The sequence below is a fragment of the Hyperoodon ampullatus genome (assembly GCF_949752795.1).
Source record: "Hyperoodon ampullatus genome assembly, chromosome: 1".
NCBI lineage: Eukaryota > Metazoa > Chordata > Mammalia > Artiodactyla > Ziphiidae > Hyperoodon > Hyperoodon ampullatus.
The window spans coordinates 144569456-144597172 of record NC_136914.1 but is presented as its reverse complement, the minus strand read 5'-3'; the positions used below and the strand labels follow the sequence as shown (position 1 = coordinate 144597172).

The window sequence follows — 27717 nt, the reverse complement described above, 5'->3', positions numbered from 1 at the left end:
CTTAATTTTAAACTTTGTTTCCCTTTCTTTCAAATGTTTTACATGATTCATCTCCAAAGGTCTTCCACTCTCAAATATTCTGAGTTTTTTTTTTCCTTTGGGGCATGGCCATTCCTTCCCCTAATAAGATATTTTTCCTCTGCAACATATAAAGTTAACTCTGAGAGACAACAGTGATATTTTAAAATATTCCCTTCTCCCCTCCATTTCCAGCTATTCGACATAAAGCCACAGCAAAGGGGAAAACCAGGATCTACAAGAGTCTACAGGCACTTTTCACCGTCTCTCAACCAGCTGCCATTGAAGGAAAGGAGGTATTACTCTAAGGCATTTAAACATTTCATCATTATTTGAAAGGAGACAAACTTTAAAAGTTTGACACTTCTAAAGATACAAAAGAGATACATATCTATTTCAATCAGTTGCTCAAATACAAAACCTTGAAGGAATTTTTTATTCCTTCCTCTACTCCAACACCTATATATAATAAACCATCGAATCCATTTAAATATTTCTCCTCTCTCTGATTGATTCGCCTCATACCTCCCACCAGCCTAGGCTGAGACATAACTGTCCAGCTTACCTCTCCCAACACAGCTACCTAATCAGCCTCTTAATTCAAACCTTCTTCCTCCCTCAATTGTCCCTTTGATACTCTACTATCCATTCAGGAGCTTACAATGCTTTTGAACCAAGTCCAAACTTCTAATCCAGTCATACAAAACCATCTGTAACAGAGCCTAACTGCTCTTATTCAGTTTATCTCCACAATGGACATGTACATTCCCTCCACTACAGTCACATTCTCTTTGTTCCCTCAGCATACTTGTCTCAAACTGGTCTCCATGCCATGGCAGACAGTGGGTGCACCTTGACCAAAAATGCCTTCTTCACCCACTCGAAATCTATCCAGTCTTGAAACCCTGGCTCAGTGTCTGACTGCACTGTGAAGAAGCCTCTCCTGACATCCAAAGCCAAAATGACCTCTCTTCTCTGAATGAATTCTTTCATTAAACATGTTTGATGTTTGAATTTTACTATCCTGTAACTCTTGCAGTTTTTTCTAAGTCATGTCATCCCTAAATAGACTGCAAAGTCCTTGAGGACATGCGCTTTGTTATGTGCATCTTCTGCATCATTCATGACAGCCAGTACGTCGCTGGACACGTAGATAGTGCACAATAGCTCGCCTGACTGGATGGACCACACACAGTTACTATACCTCTTGTGGCACCCCATCTGTCACCCCGCAGCACAAAGGCTCATTCATCAATGTCAACAACCCCAGAAGGAGATATTTGAATATTATATCAGGTAAAAACTCAAGCGTGATCACCTGCAGCTGAGATACATGTATCACCTCTGACTTAGTGGCTGGGTAAAGAGGAGCAGGAAAGAAAGATTCCAGCACTTCAAAAGGTAATTGTTTAGTTGCCATAAATTTCACACCATTCTAACTTGCTGGGTTACAGGGTCATTTCTAAGATTAACCAACTAATGCCAAGATAGGGACCCATCTTCCTAGCTGCAGGCACTAGGCTTGGAGGTCTGTTGACTCAGCTGACAATCTGGACAGTCTGGTCCTCTTCAGTCACGCAGAGGGCAGAGTCTTTTACAGAAAATCTGACGAGAAAAGGACTCCCTATTTTTACTTTTTATTACATTTTCTTGGTTCCATTAACAGGATATGCTTCAGATTGAAATATAGATTTTTTTTCACACAAAAGAAATTTAAAAATCCAAAAGAAAAGACACCAAAAAGAAAAGTCAAAATGCAGAGTAGTCAAGCACTCCCCTTAGCTAAAATGACATACATTTACTCAGACATTATCGACTCTGATTTGGACAAGGTTTCTTTTCCTTTTTAGTAATTCTTAACTTCTACCAACATAAAACTGAAATTTTTAAGGAAGAAAAACCACTTACATCTTAAATTTAATGTGAAAGAGACAACCTGTATATCCCAACACTGACTGTAAATCCTATATGAAAATAAGTCCCATCCACATCAGAAGTTTCTTACAAATACTAAAGTAGTTATAGGTATAGAAAAAGGCAGTCTCTTCCCTACTGAAAGAGAAACTAGCTTGAATGGTTGCTTATTTGTTTACTCATTCCTTCACTCATCCAGAAATCACGTATGGCCTGCCCTCCTATAACTCCAAAGAACTGCATTCACTTTAGAGAAATGATAAAGTGACAGCGGAAGTGAAGGGAGATGTAATTCGAAACAGTTACCTTCTTCATAAACTTGTTTTATGGCTCTCAGTTCTTCAGGTGTCCTTGAAGCAATAATTTCTGTCAGGACTTTTTCATTTGTCCCAGCTCCCTGTTTGGAGATTTATTTTTAATAGAAAAAAACATGTTAATAAGATTAAAAAGAAAGTGATTTTCCCAGAACAGATGTTACCCCAACTGCATAAATATATATATATATATATATATATATATATATATATATTATCCAACATAACATTCACTTCCTATATGAGTTCTATTAGTTATAGAAATATGAAATTTCAAATTAGTTTTCTTTCCAAAGACAATTTTATCCTTTTTTGCCTAATGAAAAAAATGTTTATTGTATGAATGTCTACATATATGACATATAACAGATTACATAAATTTGTAATTTTATCAGTTTAATTCTAAATAGTTTTAAAGAGAAACATTTTAATGAAACAGGAAATAATAAAAAGGCTGAAATAGTAAAAATGAGAACTTTACATAAATTTACATGGAAGAACACTGATACTTAAACAATATGTACCTCAAAACATAAACAACCCTGCCCTCAAATTAAGTTCTCTATAGATCACAGGGAAATTCTGCAACACAGGTAAAAATAAATATAGCATGGCTTGGTTATTAGGAATCAGTTATTGGATCAGCATAAAGGAATTGGGACTTGCTTTCTGGATTTTTAAAGAATAATTGTAGTTGGTTTTCCTTTTTCTGATTATAAGTCATATCTACACTACTAAATTAGAAGATACAAGCAATGACATAGCTGAACTTAATTTTAAAAGATAGCATATTTAAGCCTTAATTTCCTTATATTTCTGTTGCTTTACCGAAAAATCAAACACTGAAAGAACTAGGTTTATGCTCGGGCAGAATTTCAGCCACTGCTAATATTTCCGAAGGCTGCAAAAATGCCCATTTCCAATAACCTAATATTTTATTTATTCCAAAGAATCATTGTAGGAAAATGAAGAAGCACAGAAAGGTTCCTAACTTGATAAACTCTCTCCTCCCTCCACCTGAGCTACATCATCTCCTTGTTGTTAATTTCAGTTTGTCCATTCAAAACCTAACTACTAGTGACTGAGTTATTCCCTGTCCCATAAGTCTAAACAAATGATTCAATGTAATCACATTTATACAACATTGCAAACACCAGGCAAGGGAATACACATTTAGTTACTTGCTACAATGAAATTATATCAAGTTTACCAGCTGCTTCATTTTAGTATTTAGAAGTACAGGAAAGAAGGAAAGGGTATTAGAAAATCTTTCTTATCTCAAAATTCTCTCCAAAGCTTCATCTTTTATGCTAAAACGATTAACAATATTATTGTTCCCTAATCAGGCAACTTTCTAAACTAAAAGATAAAATACCTAATCTGTAACATTTTAAAAACATATCTCAAAATTAGAAAACAAGCATGAAAATAAAGTACAAAAGGCTGTAAAATACACTAAAATTTTAAAAAACCACTACTACTGAGTTAACTATATAAAAAGACTAAATGACACACTTGTCATTTTCTCCCTCCTTTTCTTATTGCCTCCTACGCAGTTTTGTCCTTCAAGAAACCCCCAGTGAAATAATTCAATTTGTTTTAATATAAAAATACCATAACCTGCTGTATAAAAAAAATAAATTAAATAAAAATTTTAAAAAAAGAAATAGCTGTTAGAACAGCTAATTGTCACGTATAATGACTGTAATAGACTGATGTGATCATTTATATGTTCCAAAAAAAATAAAAAATAAATAAAATAAATAAATAAAAATAAAAATACCATAAAGTAATTACCAACACAAAATAATATTATACACATGACAGGAATATTTTTCGCACTCATCCTTTCACCTTAAGAGCATGCTTCAGTTCATAGGCATCATAAAGCCGAGAGGGTTTCATCAGAGCCACAATTAATTTTTCAAATTTTCCAGTCAGTTCTGATTTCAGGTCATCCAGAAGGTCCTAACTCACAGAAAATATAAATTGGTTAACTATGCAGAAATTTTAAGGAGGTTCTTCTTAAATATGAACAATAGCCCTTTGCTCTAATGAATTCTTTACATTGCTATCTCCAAGTAGAAGACACATGAGCTAAACAACACCCTGTGGCTTTTAATAATGTACTTTTGACATCTGACCTTAAGCTAAAGCAAAGCCACTCATGCGTCAAGGTATTTGTTTTTAAGATGTTTTTCTTAATCTCAGAGTTTTTAAAAAATGAATGCTTTTTATAAAAAAATATTTATTTTAAAATATTTTAAAATAAGCCTAGAATATTTTAAAAATACTCTTCTGAGAAACATGTCTATCTCAAAAAAATAATTTCCCCAAAATATCATAATGCATTTTTACAAAGGACAAAATTTGGCCTATCATACCTAAACAAAACAATGTTTTATTTTCTCTCCATATCTAGTAATATTCTAATACATACATAATAGATTATGTTCATTACTATGCCCCTGACTACTGCAGGACAGCTGCTATTATGGGGAACTTGCATAATTATAAAGACAAAAGCAGTATTTCTCATCCATTTCAGTTTCAGCACACAGGCAACTAGAATTTGTGTTTAAAATACTTGCTTTTTTTTTCTTTGCATTTGTTTCTCGAAATAATGAACAAAAATTTTCAGAATAATAAAACTACATTTCAGTTTTTCATGTCTGTACTAATTCATTTAGTAACAAATTTAATTTTTACTTTGAATTGTTAATCAAATAAGAACATTTAAATCAATGATTTAAAAACTAATTTATTAAAAGACCACTCCAAAAGGAACCAAGACTGTGACTGTGTCAGAGCAAAACATATTGCAATACAGGTTTACACCTGGAAAATAATACAACAATCTTGAGTGGGAAACACAGAAGGAAAGAAGGGCAGTTATCCCCATTGGGATCTTCCAGCACCTATACAGTGTCGTGAGGAAACACAATCATATGAGGATAAGTTGAGTGAGCATTTTAACCAACAGCTGATAACTAAGAAACAAACTAGAAAAGAAATAAGGAGAAATAGGAAAGTCAGAATCATAAGATTAATGATATTTACAAAAGAATATCAGTAGATTTCAAACTAGTCTTAAAAGAGAAAGTTGCTCTCACATTCTACCTTGGGATGAAGTATAGTCTTACCCTGCCAAATAGAGTTTTAAAAGCCACAGCGATCTCCTGGCGCTGAGCATTACTGCGGGATGTCAGCAGAGTCAGGATGCTCTCCTCATCGGTGCCTGCAATTATGTTCCAACCATTACATCCCGGCTTCCACATGCCCACTCTCTCCATAACCTTTGTAACCAGCTCCCCAGTCACTTTAATTCCTTGCCTCAAAAAATATATTTTATTAAATAATTTATTAAACTATAAAATTTACAATATCAAAATGTTATTGTTTCCAACAATACGTACTACCCCTACACATTGTGAAGGAGATGCAAAAATTCTCCTGACTTTTTAAAAACTGAGTGCACCTAGCTTTTCTTGCAACAAAGTTATTCAAATAACAGCTCTTCACAAGGCATGAAGTGTTGGGTGTTCCAGGGGGTTGAGAAAGGAGAAAAGATATAGACCCTGGTTTCAAGTTACGAACAATTTAGCGTAAAAAATACAAAATTTTTTTTGTGAGGTAAGGCGGAATGTGACAAGGGCCTCAGGAGAGGTCCAGGTGTTAAATGGGGTTCAGAGGAGGTTCTCGTAGCTGAAAGGCAGAGGAAGACAGTTTTGGGAAAAGCTTCATGGAGAAGGTGACACCCACCCAAAACAGTCTTGAAGGATGAAAAGATTTTGACAGGCAGTGATGTAAGGAAGAAAGACAGGCTTTTAGAATCCAGGAAAAGCTCAACAGTAGGAAAATACAGAGCTTTCCTGAATAGCAGATCACCTGGCACGGTTGGATCAGAGGACACATCAGGTAGTAATGTGTGCTGAGACTGACAAGGTGGGCTGGAATACCAGGGAAGGCCTTACAAGGCCAGAAAGCCTGCACCTGATCCTGCTACAACAGGATATCTCACAAGATGTTCAGAATGGAGAGTGATGGGGTCAGAGCCAAGTTTGAGGAAGATAAATCCCTTCACATGGACACTGGTACAGAAGGAGCCTGAGGACAGGAGTATTAATTATATGTGGAAGTCCTCAAGATGAGAGGTTTTTAAACTGCAAAAAAGGAAAGCTGAGAAAGAGAAGACGGTGGGATGTAAGAAACTTATAGAACTGGGTATCTGATTGGATGCTGAGAGCAAAAGGCTGCACAGCTGATCACCCTCAGGAATGTCTGTTTATTTACTCAGTCAGCTACCATACGGGTAAAGCTGAAAAGCTAAAAAAAAAAAAGAGGCTGAATTTAACTCCTGTTTGGTTCTAGAGACTAAATACTAGGGGTGGTCAGTCATTATTTTTGTTCCTTTAATGTTTCTCTCTATATATGTTCAGCTCAAAATATTCTAAAGTTAATCTTACTGTAAAACAATGACTTTTTGTTCAGAAAAACAAATGTCACATTTTTTTTTAGAACAAAAAGAAGGCTGAATTTACCCAGGCCTTTCATGGCCTTCCGAAGAGTTTCTGCATCGGCCCGCTCATCAAATCCAGGGAAGTCAGTCACAGTGCCTCTGAGCGCCTGACACAGGAAAAACAGCAATATTATTCACAGCATGACTAATATGATAGACAACATAAACAGTAAGCCGCTTGCTCTGTTTCATGTTCAGACTTTACATAAATTTATCATTTGATAAGATATATCAATATAACCCCATTTGAAATGGGAAACAAACCATTACAATGTGGATTAGCAGTGCACCAATTCAGTGCACAAGCTCTCCTGGCCCACCTGCGATACCATTAGCAGGAAGGCTGGCTTTCAAGGCCCTCTTCCTTCAGGCATTGCCCCAATGATCAAGCTCCACCAGTACCTCCTGGTTCACGGAGGGCACTTCCTTGCAGGCTTCATTCCCGGTAAGCCTCTCGCCACTTTGATCTGGGAGCATGCTGAGCCAGCATTAAAACTTGAGGCCTTTTGTGGCACATATATACAATGGAATATTACTCAGCCATAAAAGGAAACAAAATTGAGTTATTTGTAGTGAGGTGGATGGACCTAGAGTCTGTCATACAGAGTGAAGTTAAGTCAGAAAGAGAAGAACAAATACGGTATGCTAACACATATATATGGAATCTAAAAAAAAAAAAAATGGTCATGAAGAACCTAGGGGCAAGACAGGAATAAAGATGCAGACCTAATAGAGAATGGACTTCAGGATATGGAGAGGGGGAAGGGTAAGCTGAGACAAAGTGAAAGAGTGGCGTGGACATATATACACTACCAAACGTAAAATAGATAGCTAGTGGGAAGCAGCCGCATAGCACAGGGAGATCAGCTCGGTGCTTTGTGACGACCTAGAGGGGTGGGATAGGCAGGGTGGGAGGGAGGGAGATGCAAGAGAGAGGAGATATGGGGATATATGTATATGTATAGCTGACTCACTTTGTTATAAAGCAGAAACTAACACACCATTGTAAAGCAATTATGCTCCAATAAAGATGTTAAAAAACAAAACAAAACTTGAGGCCTTACCCTAGGCACTGAACTCTAAGCAATGCTCTTAATAAATCTAGTCCTGTTTCCTTATACTTACTTAAGAATTTTAAGATAACCTGGCAAAACCTGAAAAGATTTTCAGTAGCTCATGTGCCAGAATACAAATTTCTGAATTTAGAACTTTTAAAGATATATTAGAAGATACTGTTTGTAAGAGTTCCTATTTTATGTTATCATATATAGTACTTTTAATCATCCAAATATTTTAATACCTCCAAAAACTGTTTGTAATATCATTAGATCTTTAGAATCAGAAGGCTTTATTAATACTGAGCCATAAAGTTTTATCTTATGATAAAGGGAGGCTCCCAGGATTTATTTTTACCAATTAATGTTCTTGAAGTACCTCACAACTCCTGTCAAGGTTCCATCCAAAACTGAGAAATAAACAGCTATAAGGGTTGGGGACTGAGAAGACTTGTCTGGTTTACTATCACTTCTGTTTTATTATGAATGCATGGAAGCACGATCACCTACAAGGAAAAAAATTTCTCTTCCACCTTAACATCCAACTGCTGCATTTGCCTACAATATCTTAACACCAACCACATTAAAAAAAGAAAAAAGACAACAGAGAGACATATCCATGGGGAAGAACTTGCATGAGACACAGCACCAGAGGTCAGCTCTGAGACCTCTCTTCAGTGGCATTGCATTCCGCCTCCTGAAAAAGTAGCACTCAGGGGTCCAGGAGACAGACTCTCTCCTTGACCAAACTTCAGACAGGCTCCTCAGAGCACACTTTTTGACTAGGACTGGTCTCTAGCCTGCCAAGCCCAGTTGTAGCACGAATCCTGCTAAAGTCAGTTTACAGAGAATCCCGCAAACCTTAATATCTGTTCAAGTTCCTCATCCTCCATCTTTGACGTATAAATCCATGGGCTGCCTTTAGCAAGAATCCTCTTAGGCCAGTTCAGCGAGAATCCCTCTACCCTTAATGTCTCCTCTTAGTAAATTTCCATCCACTGACCCCCTTCATCCTGCCCACTGGTTGTAAGTTCCCAGCTGCCTTTGCTATATTTGGACTTGAACCCAATCTCTTTTCTTCTATTGCAATAGGCATGACCTTTACTGCAGTAGTTTTGAAAGTCTTCTTTACCATTTAACAAGTGCGAGAATAATTTTTTCTTTAACAATAGTCTCCTCTTGTTCAAGGAAAGAAGAAAGACTCTTCTTTCCTCTGAACAGAGTCAGCCTTGAGAGAACTTACAGGAAAACCTTAGTGTTGTAATTATGTGGCCAGAAGCATACAATCCAAGAGAAGAGGTGTTTTCCAGTTTCATCTCCCAGCCCCAGAGTGTTGACTGGTAGCAGCTTTCATCCCCCCAAGCCATCCCCCCCCATCCACATCCAAACAAAAGATTGTGACCAAGTAGGAAAAGGAGGGGCAGGGAAGCCTCACTTATCTCATGCGGAGGTCATGAAACTAAGCCAGAGCTCTTCATTCTACTAAGTGGGAAAATGCGATACTGTGATTTATAATAAGAAACATATATTTGGTCTTTGTCCCCATTTCCTGCACAGACCTCCTAAAACCCTTGGAATTCCCGGAAGATAAGAGTGATAAATTTCATAATGCTAAGAGCTTGATATTCATAGCAAACCCCCTTCAATCACACCTGACTTTGTTAATGAGGTGACTTTTGGGAAGCATCTAAGGATGGGGGTTTTGGGGCTGCTTGCCCGGGGAACCAACCATGCGATTAGAGGGTTGGAACTTTCAGTCCCACACCCACAACCCCACCTCAAGGAAGAGAGAGGGGCTGGAGATCGAGTTCAATCACCAATGGCCAATGATTTAGTCAATCATGCCTATGTAATGAAGCCTCCATAAAATCCAAAAGGACACGGTTTGGAGAGCTTCCAGGCTGGTGAACACATGGAGTTGTAGGGACAGTGGCTCACTCGGAGTGGGCACTGAAGCTCCCTGCCCCTTCCCACACACCTTGCCCTAGGCATCTCTTCCATCTGGCTGATCCTGAGTTGTGTCCTTTTTATAATAAACCAGAGATCTAGTAAGTAAAATGTTTCTCTGAGATCTGTGAGCCAATGATGGGGTCATTGGAAACTCCAATCTACAGCCAGTCAGTCGGAATCAGAGGTGACAATCTGGCCTTGCAACTGGCGTCTGAAATGGGGGTGGGAGTATGAAGAGGGGTGGTCTTGCAGAACTGCGCCCTCAACCTGTGGGAGCTGATGCTATCTCCAGCAGACAATGGCGGAACTGAGTTGAACAGCAAGACACCCATCTGGTACAGGAGAACTGCTTGTTGGTGTGTGGAAACCACACCCCACATTAGAAGTGGGTTCAGAACCCTTTGAGAAATCCACCCAAAGCCAGCCTAGTCTCCATTTCCACCCTATCTAAAAAGCACAGATGCATAAGGGCCAATAAACTCCCTGCCATTTGTTCTATAGCTTGACCATATGAAAGTGAATGGTTGAATACCGGCAGCTTCAAATGGTTCAACAGAATTAAAAGGAGCAATAGGTTGGGAGAGAAACTGGTAAGATTTGAGGAGATGGCCCTTCAAAATTGGTATGGGTTAGGAAAGTTATTTCTCTCAAGTCAAACTGCAGTTCCTCTCTGTTTAGTAAGACCACTTCAAATTGATGAGGAGGACACCATCAGTATCATCATAAAAATGAACAAATACCATGGGTTCTCTCACTGTGAGAACTTGGATGACTTAGTTCACCTGTCTGCTTATCTATTCACTCAACAGCCATTTTCTGAATGCCTTCCACTGCCAAGTATTGTACTAATCACTAGGAAAAAGTCAAGATCTCTTAAGTCAAGAGAAAATGATAGGCATGTAAGTAATCAAGTGTAGTAGAGTATGTGCACACAGAGGTTTCCTCAGGGTAATATGAGCACATAAAGGAGGGACTGAGACAGGAAGAGTGGAAAGAAATCAGAAAAACTTCCCCCAAATGTCTTGAAAGTTGCCTGTAATTTTGCCAGGCTGGCTCAGGAAAGTAGAAAAGGGCAGGCAGCTATTTCAGTATGTATTAAAAACATGGAAGAGGAGCAATGTGGTGCTTTGGACAAAGGGTTAAGTATTTCAACAGACTGGAACAGCAGTAAGATTGGATAGAAAAACAAACAAGGGAAAAGGTCACAGTGGGGAGCGAGGACGGCTGGAAGCCAGGCTGACAAGAGCAGCCTTCACCCCGTTGGCAAAGGAAGCCCTTGGAGGGCATTTAAGCAAGCAGGCAAGGAACAAGGTCGACTCTGCACAGTAATATTACTAGGGCAGCAGTGGAGACAAAAGGACAGAATTGTGCATGTGTGGAGACAGAAAGACTTTTAAAAACTACTAAACATAAGAAGGTTAAAAAAGGCCTGATCTAAGTCAGGAGCAGTGGAAATGGAAAGGAAAAGGCAGACAGGAACAGGGCCAAGGCAGAAGGAAACCATTGAGGAGGATGATTCATTTTTTGGATAAGAAACAGGATGGCTGGTTTTGCATTTCTCCACATACTGAAAGAGAAGCAGGCTTGTCAGTTACTGGTGCATATAAGTGGTAACTAGAGCTGTGGGAGGGGGCTTCACGAAAGGCAATATTAATGGAATGGAAAGAAGAGCTGCAGAAGGGAAGGTCACCTACAATCGGAATGGCAGCTAATATCAGCTAAGGGCGGCAATGAGCTCAGAGCTTCACATGGGCCATCTCAGTGAAACCCCATTTTACAGATAAAGAAACACGCTGGCTTAGAAAGGTTTGGTGAATCACCCAGGTGACCAGTAAGCAAGCAAGTAGCAGAGCTGGCACTTGAACACACGCCATGGGACTGTGGGTTCTTAACTGTGGGCTCTACACAGCCTCCCAAAGGCAAAAAGAAAATCCAAAGAAGGTGATGGAATGGAAGACAAAGGAGAAAAATGTTCCAAGGAAAGGAAGAAAAGGCAGTGCCCGAACCATAGGGCAATCAAGTAAGCGGGAAGATGGAAAAGGGTCCACTGGATTTGGCAACTAGGAGGTCTTTGGTGGTGGTAAAAGCCTGATTGGAGGACACTACAGAGTGAATTGAGAGGCAGAGCATCTCTGTGAACTCCCATTTCACAAACAGGCTTTTTTAAAAAAAATACTTAATAAAAACCACACACTTTAAAAATACTTTTTCCAGCTTATAGGCTCTGAAGAAGTTTGTAGTAGATAGAGAAACAGCGAAGAGGTTAAGAACAGAGGAGACAGGAGGAATTTGCCTTAAAAAGAAGAGACATCTCACCCCTGAGCCTGAAGGAAATGAGGTGAACAATGGAAAGAAGAGAAGTATCCTTGAGTCTCAGTTACTGTGAAAAAGACATAACTGCTGGTTGTATTTCTGAGAGCTTTCTAAAGATTGGGAAACACTCTTGCTACACTTCCATTTGATCAGTCATCGTGAAAGCTAGCAAAGCCACATAGCGGTAGTAAGGGACCAGATGTGAATCACAGGACATGACTCACACAGAGAGAACCCTTGTTTGGGCATCCTGTCCAAGCTCCATCCCCACCCACATAAAACCATCTACACTGGGCAAATGGGACTCTACATGACTCACAGAGAGGGCTTCCCCTGCTTCCCATCTTTGCCACTGGCCTCAAGTTCAACATGTACACCTTCCCCACATGAATTCCAACCGTAAGTAGCTACTGTTCCCTTCACCCATCCTCAGTTCATCCTCATTTACCTCAATCCTCTGCCACCAGTGCTGTACCAAGGGAATTACTATATGTGCTCAGACAGTACGTGGCCAAAACATATAATTCGGTCTGTTAACTCTCAACTTCAAAATTATCCATTCTTTTAGCTCTATAATTTTGTTGCCTTTTTTCACTTGTTTGCTCTAAATGAAAAAGTTCTTTGCCTGAAAAGACTAGTTATGCCAAAATAAAACAAATAAAATTAAACCAAAACACAAGTGAAGAGTTGCTTTTCTAGACACAGAATTTAAATGCACAGGAAAATAATACAGAAATAACAGTTCAAATTTAAAGATGAGAAAACATCACCTGGTCTGGAACATTTTAAGAGAACTAAACCCTCTTTAAATTTGTCATCCAGTTCAATGAAATCAACACCTAAACAGCTACCCACCATTCCACATACTACTAAGAGCCAGAAATCATTAAGCAAAACACTACAGCTGAGCAGCTGTACAATGACTGTGTTTTTTTAATTAACATGTAAAGCGTTTATTTATTTTTTACATCTTTATTGGAGTATAATTGCTTCACAGTGGTGTTAGTTTCTGCTTTATAACAAAGTGAATCAGTTATACATATACATATATCCCCATATCTCCTCCCTCTTGCGTCTCCCTCCCTCCCACCCTCCCTATGCCAACCCTCTAGGTGGTCACAAAGCACCAAGCTGATCTCCCTGTGCTATGCGGCTGCTTCCCACTAGCTATCTATTTTACGTTTGGTAGTGTATATATGTCCATGCCACTCTTTCACGTTGTCACAGCTTACCCTTCCCCCTCCCCATATCCTCAAGTCCGTTCTCTAGTAGGTCTGTGTCTTTATTCCTGTCTTACCCCTAGGTTCTTCATGACATTTTTTTTCTTATATTCCATATATATGTGTTAGCATACGGTATTTGTCTTTCTCTTTCTGACTTACTTCACTCTGTATGACAGACTCTAGGTCCATCCACCTCACTACAAATAACTCAATTTCGTTTCTTTTTATGGCTGAGTAATATTCCATTGTATATATGTGCCACATCTTCTTTATCCATTCATCCGATGATGGACACTTAGGTTGTTTCCATCTCCTGGCTATTGTAAATAGAGCTGCAATGAACATTTTGGTATATGACTCTTTTTGAATTATGGTTTTCTCAGGGTATATGCCCAGTAGTGGGATTGCTGGGTCATATGGTAGTTCTATTTGTAGTTTTTTAAGGAACCTCCATACTGTTCTCCATAGTGGCTGTACCAATTCACATTCCCACCAGTAGTGCAAGAGTGTTCCCTTTTCTCCACACCCTCTCCAGCATTGATTATTTATTTATTTTTTTGTGTGGTACGCAGGCCTCTCACTGTTGTGGCCTCTCCCGTTGCGAAGCACAGGCTCCGGACGCGCAGGCTCAGCGGCCACGGCTCACGGGCCCAGCCGCTCCAGGGCATGTGGGATCTTCCCAGACCAGGGCACGAACCCGTGTCCCCTGTATCGGCAGGCAGACTCTCAACCACTGCGCCACCAGGGAAGCCCCTCCAGCATTTATTGTTTCTAGATTTTTTGATGATGGCCATTGTACAATGGTTTTCACCTACGGTTCTTCTGAGGCTCAGGTTTCTCAAAAAGCCTTTCCCCCACTCCCCCAAGAAAGGGTGGGGTGGGGAGGCCAAGGGCAGAATTCTGCCTTCCCTCTCCAGTCAGAGCAGTTCAGGTCTTATCTGACAGACACAGTACAGAACAGGCCCATTAATATTTCCTTTGATAATGGGTCCCACTGATAAGTAAAGAAAAAAAAATTGAAAATCACTGTAGTAGGAAAGAAATGAGATGAGCAAGAAAGGAGGAAAAAGCCAGGGAAACATGATTATGATTTGAGATGAAAAGTAAATTAAATACCAGAAAAAACTAGAACCTCCAAGAGTACTGAGGGGCACAAACACATACCATGAGGCGTCAGAAATAATATCTCAAGTCCTAATCTTCACTGTTGCTCAGTCCCATCAAAAGAGGTGAAAATTATAGTTCAAAGCCTCAAATTCAAACTGGTCTATAACTTTTGCTAAGTTTCACATAACTTCCTTTCCCTTTCATGCTCTTTATTTTTGCTTCTTTCCATTTTGTCTAATCATCCAACTACCTTTGACCTCTCAAAGTCAGATGTAAGGAAAAAGAGCATCACTATAAAATAGTTTACATTATGTGCACAGTGGTAGAAAAGTTTTTAGTAACTTAATAAAGGTTTTATCAACATTATTTAGATTTTTGTTGTGTTTCTTTAATGCTCCTATGGCTACCTCCCTGCTAGTATAAGAATGCCTTCCCTTGGCAAATACTAATAAAGTGGAAAGTTTAACTGCCCATGAATAATGGTGATACCTTTGAGTCAGTAAAGTGGGCAAATGTATTAACCTCCGAAGAAGGGGCTATTTTACCTAGTTGTTGAATTGGCCATTTTGCACATAGCACGTGAAAAGTTATTTCACTAACCAATTCATTCACATTGATGCTTCCGAAAACAATCAAGTTTACAGATTTCTCATATTAGAGGAGAGTGTGCATGGATTCACAACTTTACTTCCTTTTGCATCTAAACAAGACACAGAAGTCTAATGAACTTGGCTGGTCCTAGACAAAGGGAGGAAATAAGTTAGCTTCAAATCTTTAGTTGTAGGAAGAAATAAATAATACATAATCAAATGGCTGACCTATAGAGATGAAAATAGATTTAAAGATCACATACACCCTGCTGTGATAGCACCACCTAAATGTTTTATAAAGAACTCAAATTCAACAAATCTACTAACTCTGCTTTTCTCCCACCTCCAACCTGCATTCCTTTCTCAAAGAAAAAAATCAACCACTCCATCAAGGAAGCCGCTCATCTTCACCTTAACCTGGCCCTTCACCAACTCCCACTCACTCATGCATCCAATTTGCCCACTCTCTCCTACAGTCCCCTCCTATCTAAAGTCCCAGCTACTGCCTAGTTTAAGCCCTTAAGATTCACCGGGATTACAGCAACAGATGCCCAAGTAGTCTTCCAATGTCCCGCTTCCCTCTCCCCTCCTCAACTCCCACACCACCATCCCGCCTCTGCAGCCCCCAGAAGCACAATATCACATTGACCCCGGGGCTATCTTTGTTAAATACAAATCTGACCATGGCATACCCCATAATGACTCTCTGGTAGCTCTCCATTACCTACAAAATGGCTCATATTCTTTAGCTCTGGCTCCCCTTTCCGAGGCAGGGTTCCATCTCCCCAACTGCCTGCAGCTTCAGGCCAGCAAGACCAGACTGCCTGCAGCTCCTGGCCCTGCCAAACTCCTTTACACCCCTGAGCGTGTAGTTTTGCTCCTGTGGCCTCTACATATCATGCCTTTCCCCTCCTTTGTCCCATATGACTAACGTCGGGTAAGTTAACTCAATTTCCTCTTCTGTGAAACTGAAATAGTAATATTTATTTCCAAAACTGTATTATGAGCACTAAATAGTGCATAAAAAGGACTTGGCAATGCACCTGTTGTATCAATAAATCTTAGCTCCATTTCCCTTTTTATTTCCCATGTCTAATAATACCTGACACAGAGAAGGAACTCAAAAGCTTCAAACATTCATGAATGTATGCATGAATGACAAAGTAAAGAGAACAGTTAGGAACTGGAGTCCAAAGAAAATGATACCAACTGGAATATGTATTCCTTTCAATTAATCAATTGCTTACAGATCTACATATTATACAAACCAATAAACTGAAAGATGGGTCCATAAAACACAAAGAAAAGGTCTTAGGAGCACTAATTTGGTAAACAAACAAACAAACAAAATCAACTGATATATTTGTGAAGTTTTAGAATAGTATACAGGTTATACGAGTAAAATTTATTTCAGAACTGGACCTCAGACTAACTTGCCAACTATGTCCAAGGGGCACTAGCTCAAGATAAGAGAATTAAGGTTTACTAAACACCAATGAATTGCTCAGCAGCTTGCAAAGCAGCCAAGCAGCTTGTGATGTAGTTCTTTCTCAGCATCCAAAATGAAGACCATAGTCAAGGAATCAGGAACTGAGAAAGACTAACCCAAAGCAGCATAGGCCATGTGTAAACAGGTAACCTGATCTAAGAACCCCCAAGGGAATCACTACAGAGAGATTTGGCCTTAAAGTGAATGGCATGAAAAGATGCACTCAACATCCAGTCAACTCCTCTGGAACGAACCTCATCTCAAATTTCCTTATTTATATTGATCCTGCTTGCTCAGCACAGGGCCCTTGTAAATTATCATAGTGCAATGATTTCAAGCCAACCAAAAAACTTTCTATTCAAATTTTGTACAGTTTAAATATGTATCAGGCTGATAACTATGATGTCCATGAAGTTTCTAGTCAAAAATTATGAATTATGTACCCTGCTTTTGCTTCATGACATTCCTGATGCCCTGGATATATTAACTCTTTGTAAACAACACTATAAATTAAACTAAGTTCAGACCGCCCAAAATGTAATTTTTTAAAGTTTCATTATCCTAAAGAAAATTAAAGACATAAAAGCCTTAAGTTGAATTAAAATGTATTAAATGGATCATTTGTCTATGAAATATTGCCAACTCTTGATTTTTCCAAACCAAAGAACACAGAACTACACAATGTACTTTCAAATACTTAAATAAATTAGAATATCTATGAAATAATTTGGCTGTAGCTAAATACTGAAATTAAAAATTTTAAAAACCTGTGTAAGCAAGTAAAGCCATAGGAGAGAAATAGGTCAGGAGCCTATTTAAGAAATCCAACCCCAAATACTCTAAGTCAGATTAAAGAAATGACCCTAAAACCTAATGAAAAATTCACACTTATATAATCAGAAGTTGATTGTTGAGAGAAAAAAGATTAAGGGATTCAAAAATATTTACTATATATAGATAACTCAGGCAATTTAACAGCTCTTTGGCTATTCCTTAGTAAATATATTCAACTAGCTTGTACTCAAATTTAACATAGTAGATTTTGTTACTGATCCAATAATCATAATAATTTATTACTCATTTAGCCTTTTATGCTAAAATAACATGGATGCTGTGGTTTCAAACCAGATAAATATAAAACCATTCAAATGAATAGTTTCAAACATATAAAAAAGTACTGTCCAGGAACTGTTTACATGCAGGTATATTTGTAATTTATATTCCTGTATGTCATGGAGAAGATAGAGTTAACCAGTGTGCTCTCTTTGAGAAAAACTGGGAAGCCTCAGGTTAGACTATTTCTCTCCAAATAACAGTTAACTGGTTGAATCCCACATATTTCAATACTAATGGATGAGGATTAGGACCAGAAGAAGGGCAGAGCTCAAGTAGTGGTGCCTCCAACTCTGAATGTATTTACCTAAAATGATAAGTCACTTTTTATGTTGTTCCCAATATTTGCCCAGTATTGCCAGGCAGATTAAGAATCTGCCTGCCAATGTAGGGGACACGGTTCGATCCCTGGTCTGGGAAGAGCCCACATGCCGCAGAGCAACTAAGTCCGTGTGCCACAACTACTGAGCCTGTGCTCTAGAGCCCGCGAGCCACAACTACTGAGCCCACGTGCCACAACTACTGAAGCCCCCGTGTCTAGAGCCCACGCACCGCAATGAAGAGTAGCCCCCGTTCGCCGCAACTAGAGAAAGTGTGATGCGCAGCAACGAAGACCCAGTGCAGCCAAAAAATAAATTTAAAAAATTTAAAAAAAAAGCAGCATTGACATGAAGTACATTCATTACAATATAATTCAAAATTTACTTACAAATATATTAATATAAATATTCATAAGAGTGTAAAATATACCTAATATTTGTTTACATAAAAAAAGAAACTCCAATGTATCTGTCAAAGATCAATCAAATTCTTAATAAGACAGTCGTGCCCGTGATCTACATATGCGATAAATGATTCCTGGATATCTGCAAACTGTTATCTGCAGGGTGGTCCCAATGTTAAGTAAGAAGAGAAAACCACTGGTATGGAAGATGTAGCTCATAAACATAAAGAATCACTGTTGTGGGAGGCTACATTTTCACTTTTCATTAAATAAAAGACATTAATATTTAACAACATATTTTAAATTGCCAGAATGTGCACCTCTAAGACTCAGCCATGATGCCATTACTCTACAGATGGCCAGAGAGTGGAAGCCCATACTGCACGTCAACAAAAGGTACTACCATGGAAACTGTTTGAAACCCAACACTGAAGTACTTCAGCTTTCCTACAATTACACTGGGGTCCAAAGGAAATTTCAGTAAAAGTGCAATTCCATAATGTGGGCATTCTGCACACCATCAAATGTAGGTATAAAGCCAACAAAACTTCACCTTAATATTAAATACAAAACGTTTTACTTCCATGGTTTCCAAGGATAACTAATAACAAAGCTAGTGTAAAATTCAACACTGTATCTTTCTTAATATTACTTGTAACTTTCATGATAACTAAAAACTGTGGCTTGGATAGAAAACAGTCCTGGTTATATTGTAATAGAGGTCATGTACAAAATTCTATAATACAAGCCACCATTCTCCCAGGTTTTGTATATATAAGGGCTTTTACACTATTTTCATTCTTTGAAATTATCAATGTCCACATTTGGGGAAGTGTGTTCATTTATGCTATCTTGGGTAGAGTCTACATAATTAAAGGAACTGACTGAAAAACTTCAGAAATCACTGGGTAAATTTACAAAAGAGACAAGAGAAACAGCCAAAAGAGCTAGGATAAAGAGAATTATTCTTTAATGCTTGCGAAATCTTCATTTACATCACCACACCAGCATATCAAGATAGGAAAAATAATGCTCAGCAAAGTTAATTCCATATAAAAGTATCCTTTATCTGTTGAAGAATCTAAACCGAAGTTTCCACTTGAAGTAATATGAGACTTGGTTTATTGTAACACTCCTTAAGTGCAAAAGAGGAAGTAAGAATGGAAGTACTGTATAAATTTAATAAAATTACCAACTCCCCTTAATCCTCCCATCTTCTCTTGGAAAGGATCATGAAACCTTATTCAATTTTGATAAGTCAACCTGATTTTTTTTTAAGTGAACTATACATGAAAGAGGGCATTGTTTGAGTTGGACCACTTGTTTAAAAAAAGTTTCTGGACTCTGACAAGCCAGTTAGATCGATGAGATCTTGTAAAATTAGTTTCGGGGTGGAGCTGTCGTAAGCACCGATATTTTATTCACAAAAGGCTGTACAACACGGTCAGTTTTTAAAGAGTGCTATACAAATTAAACGATTTTCTCTTCCCTACATTTTTGATAAATGATAAGAACAGCAAAGAAAGCCGTTATTAGGTAATCAAATTCTGAAACAGTCCCCAGGCAGATTCAATTCAGAACTCGTTCCGCGAGTTCGTTACTTAGGAAAAGCAGCTCTTCGGTTTAATCTTTTTGCTTGGGGGGAAAAAAAATCAGTACCAACGACGAACAGTTCCTTTTAGTTAAGTTGGGTTGAGCGACTGGAAAAAGCTCCACTACAACTCAACTGGAAAAAGCCAACGCCCACTCATAGTATTCAAATACAGGAAACTTGGCGAAATAAATAAATAAAGCCAAGAAAAGAAAAAAAGAAATGCGTTCGCTTCACATGACCACAGGGAGCTGTACTTGCTCTGGTTCTAATTTCAGCCACTCTCTGGATTTTTAGGAAGGCTCCCTTTTACACATTCACTCACGAAGAGGGAGCGCCCCCCAAATCCGGCCACGTCACCGGCGGCTGAGCCCGCTGTGCTGCAGCGCCAGGTGGGAGCAGGTTCGGGTGGGCGCTCCCTAGGAAGGGGAGCAAAGGGGAAACAGAAAGGTGTAAGAAATTCCCGAAGGCAGATTCAGTTTACTCCTAAACTCCTCTGGCTTTCCAACAAATTCTAGAACTCCTGAACAGTTTACAAAGTTGGTAAATCCGAGTGCTGCGCGGGGGCGCACGGCCTTACCTGTGCCATGGCGACTGCCCAGGTCAGGAGAAGGTGACTGATGCAGGACTGCAAGAGAAGAGAGAGACGGCGGGTTCAGCGACCCGGACTTCGCCGCCGCGGCGCCCAGACAGCCCCCCGGGCGCCGCCGCAACCCGCCCTCTCCGCAGCTCCCGGGACAGCCCTCCGCCGAGCGTCCGCGCCACCCCGGCACCCCCGCTGCCCTCAGCGGGCTAGGCGAGCGCTCACTCACCCAGACCCGAACCTCCGGGAGAGCGGCGGCGCAGAGAGCGGGAAGAGACGCGGGCGGAGAACACTCCAGGCAGCTGCTTTCTGCGGGTTCCAGGCAACGGAAACGGCATCGGCCCCGCCCCGCCCCCGCCGGCCCATCCCTGCGCGCCTCCGACACGCCCCTGCCCGGGCTTCAGTGCGCCTGCGTGGAGCCCGGCCGGTCAGAGTCCTTGCATCCTGGGTGGGGCGCTGCTCCCTGAGGGCCCCGGGGACAGCCTGGCCTTCGCGCATTGGGAGGGCGTGGGGAGTTGTCCAGGACTCCGTGCTTGGGATCGCTGGGGCCTCCCTCCCCTCCGTGGCCGCAGGAACGCGGGCCTCACCCGATGCTCGGCCTTAACGGTGCAGGGGCATGAAGACCAGACAGTCTCTGCGGGCAAGGACAGTGCGTCTTTGACCACGGTTTAGAATTCCCAAGTTTATTTTTAAGTTTGTTTAAAAAAAAGAAGTGTCAATCGTTGCTTCCTAGATGGCCTTCTCTTAAATGTATATGTAGATCGTTGGTGACTTACTTGGGAAATTTAAAAACCTCCGCCTGGGGTCGGCTCCTATTTTCAGAACCAGCCTAGAACTTTCAAATAACTTAAATTTGAGCCATTCCCTATTATTAGTTAAACGTAAAATACATGAGTATGAGAGAGAGAAAGACAGACGGAGACACAGACACTACAGGAGATTGTACTAGGCTAGTGCAGAGAACGCAAAGACAGAAAGACAGTGCCCTTCTCAGACTTACTAGCGTGGCGAGAGGGAAGGCACCGGGCGGGCGCCGGGAGGCAAGAGGACAGAAGCCGGCAACCCTAGACGCAGTAAGATATTCCAGGATGAGAAGCGCAAAGTGCTGTGGAGATTCAAGGTAAGAGGTAAGAATCTAGTCTGCTTGGGGGAATAAAGAAGAGCTTTTGTCATAAATTAAATACGAATGTGTTCTTTGTATAGATAGAACTCATTTGCTTTCACATATGAGCCACACGCTTAATCAGGCCTTGACAAAGTCACAGCAGAGTGATTGTTTGCTGGAGAGAGAGGCAAAATTGCAAAGCATGTGGAGCTCGCCACACACACACACACACACACACTCCCCTTTCAGCTTGCCTTTCTCTTCCCTGGAAGCCTCTTCCCAAGCAGCCGGCATCTCTATGTGGCCTCAGGCTCCCTAGTTTGAGCACCTCTCCCAGAGCACTGTTGACAGGCAAAGGAGTGTGAAGGCAGCCCTTTCCTCTGCATCTTTTTCTCCTCACTTATGCTTATCATTTTCTCTCTGACCTTCACCAAGAGTAGCTCCTTCAGTGTGGCCTGGAGCATTCTTTTCCCCTCACACATCCACTTACTTGAAGTCCTTTTCTTCATCATCTCTCTCAGTTTCTACTCTCAGAGTAATGGAATGACACCAGAACTCAGCAATCCTATGTTTAACGATGTTGTTGATTTTATAGGAAAATGATGCCCATCACAGGTTAACGACTTGCTGTGTCCTGCAGCTAAATAGTGATAGAATTAATGAATTATTAGACTCAGTGTTTTGATATACATACCCCAGTTGGTATTTCTTTCACTTCTAGTTACATGGATTTATTCAGTTCCTACTGTGGACCAGGCACAGTTCTAGGCACTGGGGATAGGGTAATGCAGTAAATGAGACAAAGTCCCTGCCCTCATAAGTCATACATTCTGGTGGAGGGGACAGACAAGAAAAAATACCTATTATGTCCAGTATGAAGTTTTCTATAAAAAAAATAAAATGGAGCTGGGGAATCAGGCTGAGGGGAACACTGTTTTGCAAAGGTGGTCTGAAGCTGTGGAGAAGGCCTACAGAAGAGTCTACTCCCATTAATATTACAGATAGAGCATGAATACAAATACTACAATGGGAGACAAACTGTAAATCATAAACAAGATGCCTAAAATGTAATCAAAATGCAACTGGTTTCAGAAGAGAGACAGCTAATATTTTGTCAAGGGATTTAAAAAATTGATGGATGTGTCATTTGAATTAGGCTTCGAGGGAGGATATTTTGTCAGGAAATGAAGAGGAGAAAGGGTGATCTGGTTAAGTGAACAGCAAAACCAAAAGAAGGAAAGTGCTTTTGTGTGTGTGTGAATTGAATTTCTAAAATGGCTGGAGTGCAAAGTGCATAAAAACTACCACCTAAAGACTCTGCTTTGAATGGTATATTTAATTGATGGATTTTTAATGAGTGGTATTTTATAACTACTGGGTGTTATAAATGATGGGCACTCAGAAAATCTCCTTTATTATGTCTTAAAAACAGTATCTGTCATCTATCCCAGAAGTCCCTGCTCAGTGTCCAAAGGGCATCCTCAGACTCTCCACCAGATCCTTCAGTTAACTCTTTCATCCTCCTAATTAAACTTTCCCTTTCTTGAATTTAAAATTAAAGTCTTCTTAGTGCGTTGTCTTTATGTTGCTTTAATTTTAAGTATTTTGTGATAATTTTGGTTTGTTTGCTGTACAGTTCTTGTGTGCAAATAATGGATTTCAGCTATTTTCTGATGAGATAATCAGGTATCAGGTTACAGCCATACCTAAAATTTTCTTTTCATTGGGGAAATGTACCAAATCTCAGATAACTAATTTACAAACCCATTTTTGTTTTTTCTTGTTTGGTTTTTTTTTGGCCAAGCTGCGCAGCTTGTGGGATATTAGTTCCCCAACCAGGGATAGAACCCACGTACCCTGCAGTGCAAGCGCGGAGTCCTAACCCCTGAACCACCAGGGAAGTCTCCAAACACATTTTTGAACCTCAATTTCTTTGTAAACTGGAGACTTTCCTGATTTCCCTCTTTACCTCAATTATTTGGATCATTCAGGAACTAGCCAATTTATTCTAAACAGGTCTAGCTTCCTTGTGTTGTAATTTCTACATGTCTCAAATCTAATATTTTCATCATATATTCATTGACCTACTGCTTCCCTTAATTATACTGATGCATAAAGAGAAAAAAAAATGAGTATTAGGCTTTGTATAAGTAAGACAATTTTCCCTAATTCTAGAAGAGTTAGTCTTGTTTTTTAGAATATAAAATTCTCAATTAGTCTTCTTTTTAAATTAATTTCATTTAATAAATATAGTTGTTACAAATTATGATTACTTAAAGAAGAAGAAAAGAAGACAAGATAGTGAATTGCAAGAAATTAAGGATTAAATGAGCTAATTTGTAAAAATGCCTAGCAATTATAAGAGGATTGGTTTCATTCCTCCACAGTTCTTCCTCCTTTGAAAAAGCCTCACTACCATTCTCGGCTCCCAACCTGATGATTCAGCCCCTACTCTCACATTTAAAACAAATTAATCTCTGATGGTCCCACTGCCCCATGCAACAGGACCTGTCCTATCACCAGCCAATCCCTCAGGCCTGGCAGGCCCCAGCTCTCCAGGGCCAAGCTGATGCTTCCTGGTTCCCTCCTATCCTTCCTCTACTAGAGTCTCCCATCAGTGGCCCCTATCAAGTACAGCTAAATGAGACTGCCACCCTCTATACTCCTCTCCATATGCAGGCTCCCACGGTCCCCATCTGATGTGGCCAAAGACTCCAGAGGCACCATTTGGAATTTAATTCAAGCCGCCTACGTGGCCTCATCTCATCCATCCCTGAACCTCCCAGGGTGAGAAGGTGAGGCCTCATTCTTCTGCAGATTCTGCCCTGTCCATTTTCACCATCACTTCTACCTCCCAGAAGTAATACTGGAACGTAGCCAGCATTCTAGTGCCCCCCCCCAACCTTGCCCTTTAGACTTAAAGTGGTTGTAATGTCCTTTGGAGAAATAGGTCCAGATTTACTTTCAGAAACTCATCCTGAGTCAACAGTGTGAAATTATGAGGAGACTTTAATAATCTCCCCTTATTGAGATCCACATGCTCACCAGAAATTAAAGGCAGAGACTCCTCAGGAGATTTTTATCTTTAGAAGGCCTTCCACTGTTTTTATTCAAAACAATATTTGTGTTTATCCAGTAAAACGTAAGTCAGCTTCCCTAGCAGGAGACTGGAATATAGGTCTTGGGTAAATAATTAGGTAAAAAAAAGTTTCTGATAGGAATCTTTCAGGAAGGATTTTTAAGCTTGATTAAGATCTTCAGAGCAATTAGTAAAAAGAAACCCAAAACTACTCAGCCTGTTTATAAAAGGACAAGCATCCTGTCTCTCTTGTTCATTGCTGAGTCCCCAACACCTAGCACAGTGCCCTTAGTAACACTTAGTACCTGCTCATAGCAGCGCAGTGAATGTTTTGAATGGATGCGTGAATGGCTGAATGAAGCCACTGTGGTGTGGGTTATTAACTGCAAACCGTTGATATTCAAAATGACTAGGAAGATATAAAAAAAGTTAAAAGGAAACCTTGTAAGAGAGAATTTTGCCAGTGGAATAGATGTAGTCCCAGACAGGGATTCTGAATTCTGGGGAGGACTCATCCCTGGGTGGGTAAAGTTTTGCCTTATGATCTTAGTAGTGTGTGACCTTGGACAATGATTTGATTTTTCCTAATTTGGGGTGGTGGCTAGGATTAGATGAGCTCACTTGTTTAATGCCTAAAAATAACAGGAAGAATGGTTTCAATTTCTCATCCCTCTTTCTCCTTCCAAAAACTCTCACCATGAAACCCCACCCTCATCTCTTCCATGCTGATGATTCAGTCCCCACCCATCCCACTTAAACACCCAAATTAAGTCCCTCTGCATCCACTGCTCCACTGCAGCAGGCTTTACCCATCAACAGCCAGCTTCTCAACACTGGTCCCCTACCCCCAGCCCACTCCCATTTCTGGGGCCAGTTTATGGTCCTCTCAGCATTGGTTTCTTTATCGGAAGTTTATCTTCATTCATTCAACAACTTTATTGTGTGTCATACCCTGTCATAGGCACTAAGGATACAGTGATTTAAAAAAAAAAAAAAAAGATAGAATCTGTCTAATTACAGTGCTCGGTCTAGCAGATTAAATGAGATGACACAGAAGAATTCTGTTAACCTTAGGGTAGGAGGTAAGAGTAGGAAGCAGGCTTAAACAAGGAAAGCCTTTGCCGGGGGTGTGTGTATGTGCAGCGTGGAGGGCTGGGAGAAGGAGGGCGGGAGGGTGGTGTCCTTCCCAGAAGTCAGCCTAACGGGGATATCAAGGCACGTGATGGATGGAAGTAGTGTTATTTTTTTCCCCTTTATGCAACCTTATTATTTGGATAAGAGGGAATGAGGGTTCGCTCTCTCACACCCTGAACACTGCCATTCTCTACACGGTTCCTCCTCTAAAACTTTACTAATTCCCACCCCCGGCAGCTCCCTCCTTTTCTCCATATTCTCCTGGCATTCCAGCCACATCTGCTAGTACTCTCAGACTTCACCCACCCCTGGCCTCTCTTCCCACCCAGACTACCAACCATCCTTTCTCCTGCTTCGTTTCTTCTCTATCCTACCTATGGCCTATAGAGTAAGTCATTTCCCCACCGTCTTGTCACTTTCCTCCAGTCTACTCTCTTCACACATCCAACTGACCGCTACCCCACCATCATCTGCCCCTACATGCAGGCTGCTGAGCACAGTGGGACACAACAAAATCATACCATAGAGTGGCCATGAAACAGATTTGGAGTCATCCATCTCAACTGGGCCCTTGGCTTTTCTTAGTGACCCTTTAATATGTCCCTGCTCAGCTCTTTTTCCATCCCTCATCATATTTATTTTAATCTTCACTGCTCTCCTTAAGATTCTAGCCCTCATCCTTTCTCCCAGCAGATGACATTAATTCCTGCTCAGCCAGTCTCCTTGCCCTGAATTCTCACCCTACACCTACAAACTCATCTTCACCCATGCCCATTCTTACCTCCTTCTTTCTCACTCAGAGGGTGAGAGGACCCTCTTCCTACCCAAGGTTTAAGGTTCATCCTCCAGGATAATGATCTTATTCTCATCTGTATTTAAATCTTTTCCTTTCACTAGCTTCTTCTCAGGCTAAATTAACAAAGCTGTTTAAGTCAGGACTTTCTTAGTTTCAAGTGACAGAAACCCAACTCAAGCTAGTTTTGGTAAAAAGCGAGAGAGCTAAGAGCATGTCATCAGTCATACTTCAAGGTCTTGGGAAGTGAGTGCTAACTTCAACTTTATGGAAGCAGGATCCTTCCTTCCCACATTAATTTCATAGAAGTTAAAAAAGAAAAACAAAAACAGAAATGCCAATAAAGGGAAAGTGTGACTGATCACACACTCTTAGCTCTCTCTGTCTCATTTTCCTCTCTCAGAGACCAGCTTTCTTCTTGTGGCAAAAACATGGCTACAAGAAATAATAGTTCAGCATGAAATAGAGTCCTAGGTCCTCCTCCAGGGATACGCATAACAATCTGATATATATCTTTGAGTTCTGCAGGAAATAAAGCACCCACCCAGGTGGAGGATGGAATGATGATGTTGACATTTTCTGACTTCAATCAAGTAAAGCTTGGACTCCGTCAACCTTTGCCCCAATTCTACACTGAATTCTCCTCTGCTCAAGCCCCTTCATTAATTTGCATGTACCCTTAGCTTAAAACTTCCCCAATTTTGCTATCCTGGGAGATATCCCAGGATATCCCAGGATCTTTGGGAAAGATCCCCAGTGTTCTCCTTACTTGCTGCAAGTAATAATAAATCTTTCTTTCTCCTGCTCTTTGGCTTGATTGTGTCTTTTGGCTCAATACCCACCAAGAGGCAAATCCAGTTTTCTGGTAACAGCCTCTCCACCCTCTACCCACTGTCAGTAGTAACCTCCCCCCCTCCCCACTGCCCCTGTTGTGAGAAATAAAAATGTCTCCCAACGTTGGCAAAAGTCCCCTGCAGGGCAAAATTGTCCCCAGTTGAGAACCACTAACCTATATAAGGGGTTCCTTGCTGAGCCACAGCTCCATGTTCATTCGTTACTGTGTCACCCAGCCTGCAGCAGGCCCGGCCACAACAAAGGACACT

General features: G+C 40.4%; 1 protein-coding gene and 1 long non-coding RNA gene across 2 annotated transcripts in view; one reads left to right on the top strand and one right to left on the bottom strand.

The window, feature by feature from the left end:
• Nucleotides 1-20509, bottom strand: part of ANXA5 (annexin A5) — a gene marked incomplete at its 5' end in the record, with an annotated part of 30865 nt that extends 10356 nt beyond the window's left edge. Inside the window, 7 exons of the mRNA XM_079711447.1 lie at nucleotides 2239-2329; nucleotides 4101-4214; nucleotides 5390-5484; nucleotides 6788-6872; nucleotides 14245-14300; nucleotides 20203-20339; nucleotides 20457-20509. Of these exons, the coding sequence (XP_079567573.1) occupies nucleotides 2239-2329; nucleotides 4101-4214; nucleotides 5390-5484; nucleotides 6788-6872; nucleotides 14245-14300; nucleotides 20203-20339; nucleotides 20457-20509 (631 nt within the window). The remainder of the gene's footprint in view (nucleotides 1-2238; nucleotides 2330-4100; nucleotides 4215-5389; nucleotides 5485-6787; nucleotides 6873-14244; nucleotides 14301-20202; nucleotides 20340-20456) is intronic.
• An 864-nt stretch (nucleotides 20510-21373) lies between these two features.
• Nucleotides 21374-27410, top strand: LOC307048566. Its single transcript, XR_013810711.1, has 3 exons — nucleotides 21374-21623; nucleotides 24288-24403; nucleotides 27143-27410. It is a non-coding gene; the product is annotated as an uncharacterized lncRNA (long non-coding RNA).
• Nucleotides 27411-27717: the final 307 nt, after the last annotated feature.